Genomic DNA, 14,549 nt, shown 5'->3' on the forward strand with positions numbered 1-14,549 from the left:
AAGCATTGTATGTCGCTGAAGTAACTGGTCTAACTGAACCGTGCATTTTCAACACGGTGCATAGATAGAAGTCTACTATAATTTCAAATAAGAAATTTAAATTATGGGATTTCAGAAAAAGTTAAATTTTGGGCCCATAATAAGTGGTAATAATTCAGTAGTAAGAACCTAAAGTTAAACCTAACAAATTTAATCTTGGATTCTCCTCCGCAAAAATGTCAGCGCAGCTTCCTGCTTGTATTAGCTGTCCAGGATAGTTTCCAAGAACTTGGATGGAAATGCCACTTGCAAAGGCAAAAGCTATGCATCTCAACTTCCACAACAATAATCTGAACATCCAATATGCAGAACAAAGTGGTCTCTATTTGCTTCTACATCGACTCAGCTGGTAAGAAAAGTGACAAATAAGAGAAGCAGGTATGAGTGGAGATATCAATTCCAACAATAATGTTCAGATCAACATTAATATCGAAATCATGAGAGATAAGCAAAGATTATACAGACACTTAAGAGGCAGGAGAGGGAAGCACATCATTTTATCAGTTTCATTGTGTTTGACGTTGCTTAGTCGAGAAAATTAGGAAAGGTGGGATAGTTCCAGTTCGACAAATAGGTTGTTAGATGCTCACATAGGGCCAGAGATACATTCTGGGATGGAATAACTTACTCTCTGAAAAACATATGCTAGAGAAATGGCAAATCCATTGGACATAACCTTCTACCAAAACTTACTATTGTAATGTAACACACAAAAAGAGACTATCATAAATTCACTTCAGTTGTGTAAAGAGAACTAAACCACGTGATTGCTCTTCTCCACAGGAGATTAGATAGATAGCCAACAAACCACTTATTCCATCACATTACATGATATTTAAGAAGTTAGAGCAGATATTTAAGCTTTCAAAAGTGATATGAAACATACACTATTCCTATGCGACCTGGAAAAGTATACATGCTCTTCTAGCTCAAAGTTGATAGTCATAGAAAAGAACAAATTTCAAAAGCAAACCTCATTCCGTTCAGTCTGTCAACGGTATTTCTAAATATACATAAGATCCTAGGAATTCAAGTATGGAATGCAAGGTAAAGACAACTGGATCTCAATAGAGAAAACTAGTTTCAAAAAGAAAAAAACATTTTATTCGTTCTACCAGATGCATACCTGAAACAGAAAGGTCAAATAACTTAATATTTTTCTTGCAGTTTTAGAAGCAAACTTCTGTCAGTGGGTATCATAATGCCAAATCTATCCCTAAAGAATGAGGGCAACAAAATCAGCTGTTACCTAAGCAATTTCAAATTAATCTCCAGAACAACAGCTCGAAAACCAAGCCTTCCAATTACATCATGAAGCCACTGCAACATTCATCTCCAAGGTCAAATTTATAAAGACCAAAAGCAGTTTGAAAGAAGTGGATTAAGTCTATACCTTTTGTTAGTTCAGTAAAATCTGTCATTTCAGAAGCTCTTCGTGCATGCCGAGCTTAAAATTCCAAAAAACATCAGATTAAGCAGACTGTGACCACTCCTCTCCACTGCACAAGAACATGTCTGATACGCTTCTCTTCCGTTCCGGCATGTACAGAAAACCAAAACAGCATGCTTGCAACTATAGGCATAACCGAGCTGTTGCAATAGTGCTGAAGGAGTGGAATGAGGAACAAAACTCCTTTTCTTATGCTGAATCAAGGAGAAAAGTTTCTTCATCCCATCCACAGCCTAAAGCACCAAGCACTTTCATGATTTCCTCGATCCTTGAATTAGAGAAATCGCCAATTGTGAACTTTTCAACAGAACCCTTCACTTCAATGAGACTATGACCAGCCTCCTTCTTTAAGCCGCAGCCCTTTAACATTTTCCTTGCCTCTGCTACACTATCCCACTTCTCGTCTGAAGCATACAAGTTTGATAACAAAACATAAGGTGAAGTTGAAACTGGCCGAAGCTGTAGGAGCTTTTTAGCCATTCTTTCCCCTATTACAACATCACCATGCAGCCGACAAGCTGAAAGTAAGCAACCTAAAACAACTGGATCATGCCCAAAAGGGTATCTTTGCATGTATTCTTCAGCATCTTTCAGTCTCCCAGCTCGTCCTAGTAGATCAATGAGGCAAGAGAAATGTTCAATATCAGGAGTAACCCCATAAATCTCGTTCATGGTATTGAAGTAATCTAGGCCCTCATCTACAAGCCCTGCATGATTGCAAGCGATTAGAAGTCCAAGAAATGTGACAGAATCAGGCTTTAAACCGACATTCCTCATCTCCTCGAACAATTTTATAACTTCTTTTCCATGGCCATGGTTAGCAAATCCAGCAATGACACTATTCCATGAGACAAGATTATGACAAGTCATTAGCCTAAAAGCTGTATATGCATACTGAATACAGCCACATTTAGCATACATGTTCACAAGTGCATTGCCAACACCAATGTCTACACTTGGGCTTGTTCTAATGATATGTGCATGTATTTGCCGCCCAAATTGCATAGAACCCATGCCAGCAGATGCAGAAAGCACACTAGCATAGGTAAACTCATCAGGCCTTCCGTCAAAATACTCCAACATCTCTCTAAAAACGCGCAATGCCTTAGAATGATCATCACAACGAGAACAAGCAGCAATGAGAGTATTCCATGAAATGACATCTTTCTCTTTGATTGATCTGAAAACTTTTTCAGCTTCGTCTAACAAGTTTATATTTGAGTACATTATCATTATTACATTGCCTATAAAAGCAGTCCCGTCAAGTTTGAGCTTCATCGTTTGGCTATGCAATTGCATTCCTTTCCCCAAATCATCTTCAGAATTGCAGGTTCCTAATAACCCCACAAAGGTGAAGCAGTCTGGCAGCAACCCTTGTCGGCACATACATTTGTATACTTCAAATGCTTTCTCTCTTTGATTACTTTCTACCAAACCCATAATGATTGCGTTATAAGAGACATCAGTTAGATTAGGTGTTCTTGCAAAAACTGATAGAGCATCACCACATTGACCATTTTTCATGTACATTGAGATCAGAGAGTTGGACACAAACGAAATGGACGAACAGCCTAATTTGATAGACTGGGCGTGTATTTGTCTACCAAGTTTCAGGGCCAAGAGGTTAGAACATGAACTAAGAGCACTAGCAAGGACAAATTCATTGGGCTCTAGTGGCATTTGGGAGTAAAGGTTGATAGCCATGAGATGCTTCCCGTCTTGGCTATAACCAGAGATCATGGCTGACCAGGTAATGAGATTTCTCTCGGACATCTCATTAAAAACTTGACTGGCAAAGTTGATATTTCCACACTTGGCATACATGTTGAGGATGTGATTGGATATGACAACGTCATCTCGCAAGCCTGACTTGATCGCCGCAGCATGAAGAGAGAGGCCATAACAGAATCCCTTGGTCTTAGAGCAATGATGCAATAGTGAACCAAGAATTTCTGGTACCATTTACGGCAGCACTAAGTGAAGTTCTTACGTAATATGCATCTCTTCTTATATCAGAAAGGTCCTCCATTCAAGAATTTCATCTACTAAACAACTTAAACACGGACGTCTCAGCAAGCAAATAAACCTGCACGAAAGGTTCGGTGAATAAGGGCAGAGGACAAAAATGACTCAATTGATGATCATAGCCAATTCAAATTAAAGTACAAGTTTCTGTTCTTTCATTATCAGGTCAATCACATGGAAGCCCCACATAACGGCAAATATTTCAAAAACATCCTTCACATAAAAGAAAACCATAGTTTGTCCAATAAAACCACTTACTCGAGCTTCTGTGTTACCCTTATCCTTTCTCCATTTTGTTTTCATAATTAGCTTCATATCGGCATTAACTCCTAAATTGGTCCTATTTTCCTTCTTATCTTCTCCAAACAGCATAACTACACTCCAATAAAGAAAATAGTAACAACCCAAAAAAAGAAAAAAGAACAAAGACAAAGGCAAAAGACAATCTAGTAAAGAATGAAAGACAAGAGGAAAGACACATGGTGAAGTGGAAAATGCTGCAAATCCAAGCCATTCAAAAGCTCTCTTTACCACATTGAATGTCATTTTCTCGCTTTTGAAAATCAAACTTCAATGTTATTTGTCATTAACTCCTTGAACATTTTAATTACTTTTAAGATGAGAAAAAGCTGAATCTTGACATTTCATGCATTATATAGTACACACACACATTAAAAAAAAATCAAGCATCTTCTTAATAAGTAAGAAATAAAATTAATAACCTTACTAATGCATTCACAAAATTGTCCAACATACAGTAATCAAACCAAACAGCACAAGTTCTTTGAAACAGAAGGACTTATGCAACTTGACCAAATAATTCTATTAAAATGTACAAGCAAATATCATAACATATAGAAAAGTTAATTGCACTCCATCTTCAAGAAATTATAAACCCCATCAAAAAATATTCAACCTTTTTCTTCATAATAAACATAAAAGTTGTGGGGTACCACCAGAAAATTACCTATGAAGTAAGGTGGAACAAGAATTCAACTTGGGTCAAATCTTATATTTCTTCCTTCTTTCTTCTTCCCAGAAAGCTAACCTAAGCACAATTTCAAGAATTTCTCCAAAACCCTTTTCACTGGAATTAAGTTTGATACTAAAAACCTAATCTTGGATCATTATTAGAAGATTTACTACTATTTCTTTTTTAAATGTTTGTATCTTTATTTATTTCTCCCCCTTATTTTCAGTTCATTTTTAATAATAATGAAAAGAGTTTTCTCTAAATATTTGAAAATCATATATGGGCCGTAAAAGCAGACCTGTAATGTGGATATCATGGGCTGAATAGTTGTCCACATAATATGGGCTGAATAGTTGTCCACATTTAGCCTATTCACAAAATTCTACGCACAGATGCTGTAAAAAAAAGATTTAGACAATCAGGTTAGGTTATTATAAGTAAATTTATTAAAATATTAATTAATTATCTAATTAAAATGGTTACCAACTTTCTATTACATATAAAGATTCATTGATAGCGTGAAAAAATTACACATTGTTGGATGTATATAACTTAAATTCAAAAAAAAAACATATTCGAGCTATATATACTGATTTTTTACACTGCTAGTATAGGTTAACTTGTGATAGTAGTTTAGTTATCATATCTAATTTGTTGCCCGTTATCATTTACTGTAAATATTTGCTTGTAATTGACTTATAAATAATATGATTGTGCAAATATTTTTACATATTTAGTAGGCCTTTGGCCATAAGTTTTGGAACTTTTATTTTTCAAGAAAAAATTTCAAGTATGTGTTTGTTTATAGAATTAATCTAGTTTTGGGAGATTTTGAAAAACAAAATTTTAAATCCCAAATATAGCTTAAGACGTCTTTTTGGGCCAAATTATAACCATTTGGGACGTTTTAGCGTGTCAAAACTTGTAAAAATTGCACGGGGCGCCCTATTTGGTCGCCCCCATTTAACCTATACGCATTTTTTTTTTAAAAGTTTTAACTTGTACCCACTTTTTGAACAACTTCAGCTCCATTTCTCCTCCTCATCCTCCTCCTCAAAGTTATATCCGCCCTCAATCCGATAGGCCACTCCTTTCTGAAGTCGCTGATTATGAAAATGTTCCAGTAATTGACATNNCTTACGAGACTGAAACGTTGCCCAAGTTACAAAACAAAAAACTTCAGCAATTACAAACAAAAACTTCAGCAAATAGAGAATAAAACTTCAGCTACTATGCTTAAGTTCAGCAATTACAAACAAAAACTTCAGCACACTTGGTTCAGCACACTTGCTACTTTAGTCCCGTCTACTAGAATGCTGAAGTTTTGCGTGATTGCCTTTGCTACTTCAGCCCCGTATGCTGAAGTTACGCGAAAAAGTGGGTACGCTTGCAATTTTTTTGCAAAGCGGACACAAGTTAAAACGTGACCCAGAAAGCGAGTGTAAATGCAAATGCCCCTCAAAACTTGCCCAAATTCATGTTCAAATACATTTTCAAATCAAATTTAACCCAAATCTGCTTTTTCAAAAAAATATTTGAGAATTTATGTCCAAACATGTCCTTAATGCCTAGAAATTAAAATTAAAAGAAAATTGGGCTCGTCTAGGATTTTAAGGAATATTTTGCCCTTGCTTTCATGTTTTATTAGGGTTTTTTTTTTGTAGCTTTTTTCAATACATGTTCCCAAATGGATTTTCACTTTACTCAACTCTCAAGCTTAATAGACAGTCCTATTCATTATATATCAATTGCCTTAACATGCATATGTGATCAAAATTCTGCAACCATCAAATGATTTAGAGTATATCTAACAATCTAATAAAATAATTCTGCAACCATCAAATGATTTAGAGTATATCTAACAATCTAATAATATTTTATGAGATTTTTATATTCCTATACACTATATGAAACTATATTACCTTCTCTACTTAAGTTTTACTATAATTACATTTTATATACCCAATTACCATTTATGTACATTTTAAGAGAATTAATGATAATAATTAGTGTCCTAAAATTACTCTAACATAACCTCCCCCCCCCCCCCCCACACATTTCTCTCTCCACATCCCATCCCCCTCCCCCACGTATCTTGCACCCACCCACGATTCCACCTTTGACAACCATTAAAAAGCTTTGAAGCTTTGAATTCGAATTTGGGTTTTTAAAAAACATTATTTGTTTGAATTGGATGTTGTTGCAAAGAGTTGAGAATTCTCTCTACAACTCTCTCTATCTCTCAATCCCTAATTTCAGTAATGTAAAGCAAAGGAAAAGAGAGCAGCAATTCCACCATTGACAGCCATTAAAAAGCTTTGAAGCTTTGAATTCGAATTTGGATTTTCGAAAATTATTATTTGTTTGGATTGGCTGTTGTTGCAAACAATTGGGAATATGATTTGGAGTTTATATCTCAATTTTGAGGGGTTTTGGTGAAGATTAGACTTGTTTTTGGTTGAATTTCAGATTGAAACTCGAAGAAGAAGAAGACATGATATACATTATATTTACGAAATTATAGTAAAATTGTAGAAAATTTATATTCTGTTGTTTATATATTGTTATTTATTTATTTAACTATTGTATGAAAGTTGAACAATATTGTATTAAAATTATATTTAAGTTGTATGATATTGTAGTTGTATATAACTGAGTAGAAATAATGTATGAAAGTTATAGCTAAGTTGTAGATAGGTTGTAGATAAATTGTATAATATATAATTAGTTGTATGAAATTTGTTTTTACTATGTATAAATCAGATACAAAATATATAAAAGACATAATGTATAAAATTTGTATAAAAATTGTATTTAAGTGGTATGATATTGTAGTTGTATATAACTGGGTAGAAATAATGTATGAAAATTGTAGATAAGTTATAAACACAAGCAGTATAACTTGTATTTAAGTGCGCTCTTGTTTTCCTCCCAAAACCTCAAAAATGAAATATATCACTTGACTGAACTGAACTTCCTGAACCTGGTAACATACGTATGAGAAGACTGAGGACGCACAGGAAAAGATGAAAAATTCTAGCCAAGAGGTTTTGGATTTTGTTTAGTTATTTGCCCTCCAAATAATATTGATTCCAAATATAAAAGGAAGTAATATATTTTGTTCATAGGCACACAAAAGGAAGTACTATTATGAGTTGGTTACGTTAGTTATCAATCTAGAGAGACAAAAAATTCCCTTTTCCTCCTTAGAAATATAGAAATGAAAAAATCTCATATTTTATTATGAAATATAGTAGAATACATAGATTCATATAATCGATCCAACTAAATGTTACATTAAGGCATAATTTATTGATTAATGAATAGTGGTCTTATCATAGATTGGTACATCCTTACTTTAATTCATATTTAAATCTTTCATATATCGAATAGCACTTGACAAAATGATCAATTTCACGTCTTAACCTATATCACTTTAAGGTGACATGCAAATGCTTCTTCTCAATTTTATGTTGTTCCTGTTTTTCGTATGATTTCTTTGTTGATACTAATATTGTCTCCTTTTTGTCTTTTTGTTTTCTTGAGCCGAGGGTCTTTCGGAAACAACCTCTCTATCCCTTCGGGGTAGGGACAAAGTCTGCGTACACACTACCCTCTCCAGACCCCATTAATGGAATTTTACTGGGTTGTTGTTGTTGTTGTTGTTGTTGTGACATGCAATGCAGGAGTTAAGATTTTTATTTCTTTTTGTAGCCACGGGCTTAATGTGTAAAGCTACACCTACATGCCAAAATTTGTAGAAATGGCGTGGGATAGCCATTTTTTAACATGGTATTAGTTTTTATTCAGTATTTTTAATGTTGAGCAAATATAGTCACTACTCTATTAAAATTAATACGAAAAGATATTTTTACCCTTTCTTCATGAGTGCTGTGTAAATATTAAGGACATGGTGTCCTTAACATTTACACTGCACACATGAAGTTAAGGATGCCATGTCCTTAACGTTTACACTGCACGTATGAAGTTAAGGACATGATGTCCTAAAGTTTAACAACAGAAGGTGCACTTTGTCCTTAATATTTACATCATTCATGAAGTTAAGGACATCATGTCCTTAATATTTACACAACACTCATGTCTAGCACAGGGGTATTTTCGCCCGGACGGGTAAAAATTTATTAAGCATTGGCTAAAAAGTAAATAGATTTTAAACAGTGGCTAAAGAGTAAAATCTCTAATTAGTGGCTAACTGTGCAACCTCCCCCCTTACCCCCCCCCCCCCTCCCGAATTTCTGTACCCGCATTTTTTTTGGGATAAATTCACAAATATTTATTTTGTAGCCCTTGTAATTGAAAAATAATTATTTTCATAAAGTTTTAAATTTACAGATATAACTCCATAACAATCTCCTGTAGTTTCAAATTATATGTGGCTGAAAAATGGCTAATCGTGCTATTACTTCGAAATTGACGGAGTAATAATTTTACTTTCTTTAAAAGAGACATCAAAGAAATGAATTTTAGGTTTCCTATTTGAAGGAGATTTACAAAGTAATATTTTACTGTACAATGAACCAATTCAATTGTATAATTTATTTATGGCCACTACTTAAAAACTTGACGCAAGACCGTCCGTGGACAAAAAAAGATACTATTTACTCTCTTCCTGTATCTTGGTCAAATTGAAACGAAAAGAGATGACTAAATTCCAAAAATTATAAATTTTACATAGTGATGTGAAAAAGAAAACAATTATTTATCGCTTTTATTGCAAAAAGTAACTTTTTTGGTGATTTTAATGGTGTAAGGAAAGTCAAAGACAATGCGATCATAACAGTTGTAGAATAGGTAATTCAACTAATTGATCATCATACTCACACTTTTCCCCTATTCATGAGTCACAATCGCATTTTGAAATAATTACGTGATTTATAAGTGAGCAAAAGTAATTCAAATATTTGCTGAAATTTATTGATTTTTATTTATATATTCATATCCCTTGTTAAAAATGCTGCTCTCCCGTGAAACCATAGGCGAATCAAAATTTTGCAGACAATGGGTGCATTAATACTATTTTAACATAGATTTTGGCACTCATGTCAATAATCTTTTAAAAATCGGTCGAACCAGCCGATACCAAATCGGTTGTTAAGTTACTTTAATAAAAATATAAATTTATAATCTTACCGAATAATTAAGGTATGTGTATAATTTTATTTATAAAAAAACGGATCGAATGAATTTGTAATAATAAAATATATATTATATATCGAGTTTGAAAAAATATTGAAACGTTAAAATCTTTTACCATACTAAAAGTTGTTTTATTTTCATGACAAGAAGTCAAAATATCTGATTAATAGTATTCTGGATAAGGGACAAAAAGAAAAAGAAAAATAAACATATGCCACTTGAACGTGAAAACTAGTACTCCTATTAAACATTGATGAAACAGCCAAAACGTTCCATGAGCGATGTCGCATTGTGATAGCAACAATTGCTCCCCATCTTGCAATATAATAAATTTCAGTCCTTTTCATATAAAGTTATTTGTTTGTATTTAAATCCTTTCTCAAATAAAATAAAATATCCGCTCTTCAATGACCAAGAGAAGTCGAAGTATAATGAGGTAAATATACGAATAATTCCAGGAAATTATAGAGACATAAAAAAATTACGTAACTAAAAATTATAATATTCCGGCTCAATTGACACAAAAATGGCTATGCCACTACCGATCTTACCCTTCCCCACCCCAAAAATAAAAATAAAAATTAAAAGAGAGAGAAAGTAAGTGAAAAAAATATTTTCTCATTATGTAATCGGACAAACATTCACGAGTGTGCTCAGAGATATGTAGCACGCAGATAAAATATTCTTTTTTTGGTAATTTGCAGATAAAATATTCGTGTAATCTATTCATGAACAGTTTTTAAGGTGGAGGAAATGTAGTTAGTACAATATTTCTTTTTCTTCTGTTTTTTTGCTTTTTTGGTCCGAAGTCCGAACGTTAATTTCTCGGTGGCAATGATTATGCTCTAATTCAGGTTCAGAAAAGTAATTAAAATTAAGGACCGCTGAATTGTTCCGGATTTAATCATTTTCTTTAATCCTAAATATTGTTCGTCTATTGACTTACTGTATATATGATACGCTCCCGTATGGTCATAATTTTTTTTTCATTTTTTTTTTGAAAACATTACTTGTTTATGGAATATGATCAGTTTCTGGAACAAAATTGATTTTTTTTTCCAAGTTCCCAAATTAAAATCTGGTTTAGAGTTGTTTTTGGGAGAATTGTTTCTTCCATTCATAAAAGTTCAACCTTTTTTAAAAAATTAAAATGCATATCCAAACACAATTTAAACTTTCAAAATTTATTTTTCTAACACAATTTCAAAAACTCATTTTTCAAGTTTCAATCAAATCTACGTGCAAACGCTAGCAAAAATCAGTTATTTGATAATCAGTCGTTGACTAAAGTCAAAACTGAACAAGCTCACTATATATATACTATAACATTTAGTCATTTACTGCAATTAAAGAATTAAAAGCATGGAATTGTAGTTCATCAGAATTTGGTATTTGCCTCTGGACAACCTCAACTATAAGAAGTCTTTAATTCAAGCACGTGTAGAACATTTCTCAATCATAGCAGATTAATAGCAAATTTAGAAATTGGGCTGCTAGACATCGTAAAATTGTAAGTCAAGCGGAAAAATAATCATACCTGAGGCTTCATGTACTAAAGTCTTAGGAACACGGGAGCGGAGCTAGCAATGTCGGTCAAGGGTTCGTCCGAACCTAGTAACTTTAGTTCAAATTTTATATTTGTCTAATCATTAAAAACTTAAATATTATTAATTTAGACCCGAACTCATTAACTTTAAAAAACTATAACCTGAAATCATTAACACTTGCTACCTCCCTCTAATTTCACAGAGGGGGAGAGGGGGGGGAGGGGGGGGGGGGGCTAGTGCATTATTCAATATTAATTATGGGTTCGTTCGAATGTTCAAATTGTATATGTATTAAAATATTCACCAATTCAGCATAAACGAAAGAATTTAAACCCAATAAATCAAATGAGTTATGATAGAATTCTGTAATTAAATTAATAAAATTTAAAGCCTGAATTAATCTATAAAACTTTGTGACAATTCTTTATATGATCTTTTGGCTCATAAACTCCATGTAAGAACAGAAACCAAGACTATATGCATAGCGTTAGTCTGTTACTCTGTCCTGTTCAATGTTCAGTGGTGGGGAAGGTTGTTGGGGTGCACATGGCATTTAGCATATGGCTGCACACACTAGATTCCCACTAAGGAACTATTCTTGAAATTTGGAAATTGGCAACACCTGCAGAAAATATGTAGAAAACGACATAAGTAAAAAGGAAAAATAGAAAAGGAGTTCACGTTTTGTGCTTCTTTTTCTCCTTCCTTTTTTTTTTTAAGGTGTAAATTTATATAACACAATTCGACTTTTTGCCATTAAATCTTACTCATTCTGTCTCAATTTATATGATGGTATTTGACTTCATATAAAGTTATAAAAGAAATAAAGACTTTTAAAATTTTATAGCCTAAAATATACCATAAATATTTATGTGGCTATACATCATCTCATTGAGGGCAAAGTAGAAGTTTAAAGATAAATTATTTCAAATAAGAAAATATGACATTCTTTTGGACAGAAAAAGAAAAATATGATACATAAATTGTGACAGAAAATATAATATTGGTTGCAATATTTTTGAAAATATAGCAATTGTTATGAACAATAAAAGAAGAAGAATATCGTAGAGAAAAGTAGGGAGAGAGAATTCTTATTGATTTGGGATGAATTACAATGGAATATAACCCTCTATTTATAGGGAGAGAGTGACTTAGCCACCAAGTAATAAACCCTAGAATCTCTCTAAATATAGACATTCACCATAAATAAAATTCTATTTATAACACTCCCCCTTGAATGTCTATTCAACAGATAATGTGCCTCGTCAAAACCTTAACTACATAAAACCCAGTGGGAAAAAATTATAGAGAAGGAAAAAGAGTACACATATCTAACAATACGCCTTTTCGTTGCCTCGTTAAAAACCTTGCAAGGAAAACCCAGTGGGACAAAACCTTGTAAGGGAAAAAGTGCAACGCGCATTAACTCCCCCTGATGAGAGCATCAATTCACATCCTTGAGCCTTCGCATCCCAATCTTGTGCACTAGCTTCTTGAAGATTGACATCGGCAAAGATTTGGTGAATAAATCCGCCATATTAACTCCAATGAATATGTTGCACCTTGAAAATCCTCGCTATCACATTATCATGCTAATAGTTATAGCAAGATATCTTTGTGCACAAATTACACTTAGGATGTGGTCATTCGTGACCAAAAAATTCTCCAAGAATTGCATATGCTATCAGCATTTTAAATCGTTCATGGATTGCCATATAAGTATAGTCAATAAGCCATATAAATAGACTTTAGATTTGCATCAAGTTTTCATGTCATGCCAGACATATAAGATACATAAAGGTGATAGCGCACACCATTGTCTTTATATTTTTAAGTGTTTGAACTGCAGGTCCAAAACTACTTGTCTTTCATATGAAACCAAATTCTACTTGAATTGTTTCTCCAAACTTAAGATCCTCATATATATTTAGTGCTATTAATCAATGTCGCCGACAAACATTTTATATCCGTTCCAACCTCCTTATTTTTCATAAAGACATAATATAGAGATCTCTTCATTCATATCTTCAGGTACCTGAATCTCTCATGAGATTTTATGAAGTGTTATGTCATGTGATCTTCAGATCACTTGCCTCCTTTATTATGATCATTTTGATCATTTGCTCATCTTCTTTATCAAGAAGTTTATTTGAAACTGATTGTCTATACGCTTTAAGCTTACCATAGACTTTGTCCTTGTAGGACTTAATAGGAGCATTTGCAATGAGAATATAGTTACTTTCTTTGGGTTAGCAAATGCGTCTGGCATGCTTTGCAATATATTTCAAAAGGAATTATCTTTTATGAACTTCAAGTTCATATTATCTTATTCGAGGATCTAGATGTACACATGATAATTCATTACACGTAACTTTTTCTCAACTGTTTATCTTGTCTCCCCCTCATGTTAGAAAAACTAACTTGCTTCCTCAATTTTGAAAATCCATCTTTGTGCGTTATGGTGTTAATCAAAATATACACCGCACATCAATAATTATAAGATGGAATTATTTGGTTCCTGACCCCGAACCACTTGTGAGGGGAGAAAATAATATACTTTTGTATATAACGTATATCAAACTGATATACAAAAATTTGTTCTCATAATCAATTGTTTAGCTATTAAGTGGAGGCACTCAATAAATTATTTTTCTAAACCAACTGTTATGTAAACCAACTTATCAAGATGAATTATCTTGAATAAAAAATCTGGAAATTATGCTCTAAATCAAATTATTGAGCAAGTTACCTCGCAAACACCATGTTGCGGGTTAATAATAATCGCACATGTAACCATCTTATATATGCATCTTATGTGGTATACATGGAAGGTGAATGAGCCCATATTCACCTTTGATATTTCCAGCATTCATGGGATTTAATCCCAATTTTAGTTGATATATTAATTAATGAGAACAAGCAATATAAGACAATTCGTAAAGAACTTTCTAGTTCTTTAATATTTACCCATGTGAATTCTCTATTATTTTTGCATATCATACTTAAATTGATACGGCTAAACCAATTATGCCAACTGAATAAATTATCAATATTGATAAACTTCAGATTTACACCATGACGTGTGCAATTATCAATAAACTCCAAGTTTATTATGATATGGGTTTTTATATCAATAAACATCCACTTTATTGTGGTATTCTTTTATTTGTGTAGTATAAAATGAAGAATCAAGCGGGTAACTTTTCACATACATATTACCCCGCTACAAGTTATAGTAATAGAAGATATTAAATCTTTCCTTTATTTATAGTCTCAATATAATCAATCGCTTTCGCGTATACTTTGGAAACTGAATAAGTTTCTTTTAGACTTACTACAACACACAATACCCTATTGG

General features: G+C 33.0%; 1 protein-coding gene across 3 annotated transcripts; it reads right to left on the reverse strand.

Annotated features, from left to right (window-relative positions):
* Positions 64–4,716, reverse strand: LOC109234341 (pentatricopeptide repeat-containing protein At4g33170-like). 3 transcript variants are annotated; one of them, XM_019400294.1, is made up of 4 exons: positions 4,482–4,716; positions 1,433–3,575; positions 1,289–1,359; positions 64–385 (listed from the first exon to the last, which is right to left on the reverse strand). In XM_019400294.1, exon 2 carries the CDS (start codon positions 3,449–3,451, stop codon positions 1,679–1,681), a length of 1,773 nt encoding a protein of 590 aa, XP_019255839.1. In that variant the 5' UTR covers positions 3,452–3,575; positions 4,482–4,716; the 3' UTR covers positions 64–385; positions 1,289–1,359; positions 1,433–1,678. The 3 variants fall into 3 exon arrangements, with proteins under 3 accessions (XP_019255839.1, XP_019255840.1, XP_019255841.1); XM_019400295.1 differs by lacking the exon at positions 4,482–4,716 and adding an exon at positions 3,773–3,882; XM_019400296.1 differs by lacking the exon at positions 1,289–1,359.

The sequence above is a fragment of the Nicotiana attenuata genome, chromosome 11 (assembly GCF_001879085.1).
Source record: "Nicotiana attenuata strain UT chromosome 11, NIATTr2, whole genome shotgun sequence".
Taxonomy (NCBI): domain Eukaryota; kingdom Viridiplantae; phylum Streptophyta; class Magnoliopsida; order Solanales; family Solanaceae; genus Nicotiana; species Nicotiana attenuata.

Bases quoted from the DNA above. Each gene is read 5' to 3' on its own strand.
- LOC109234341 (XM_019400296.1), bottom strand. From the start codon at position 3,451: ATGGTACCAGAAATTCTTGGTTCACTATTGCATCATTGCTCTAAGACC.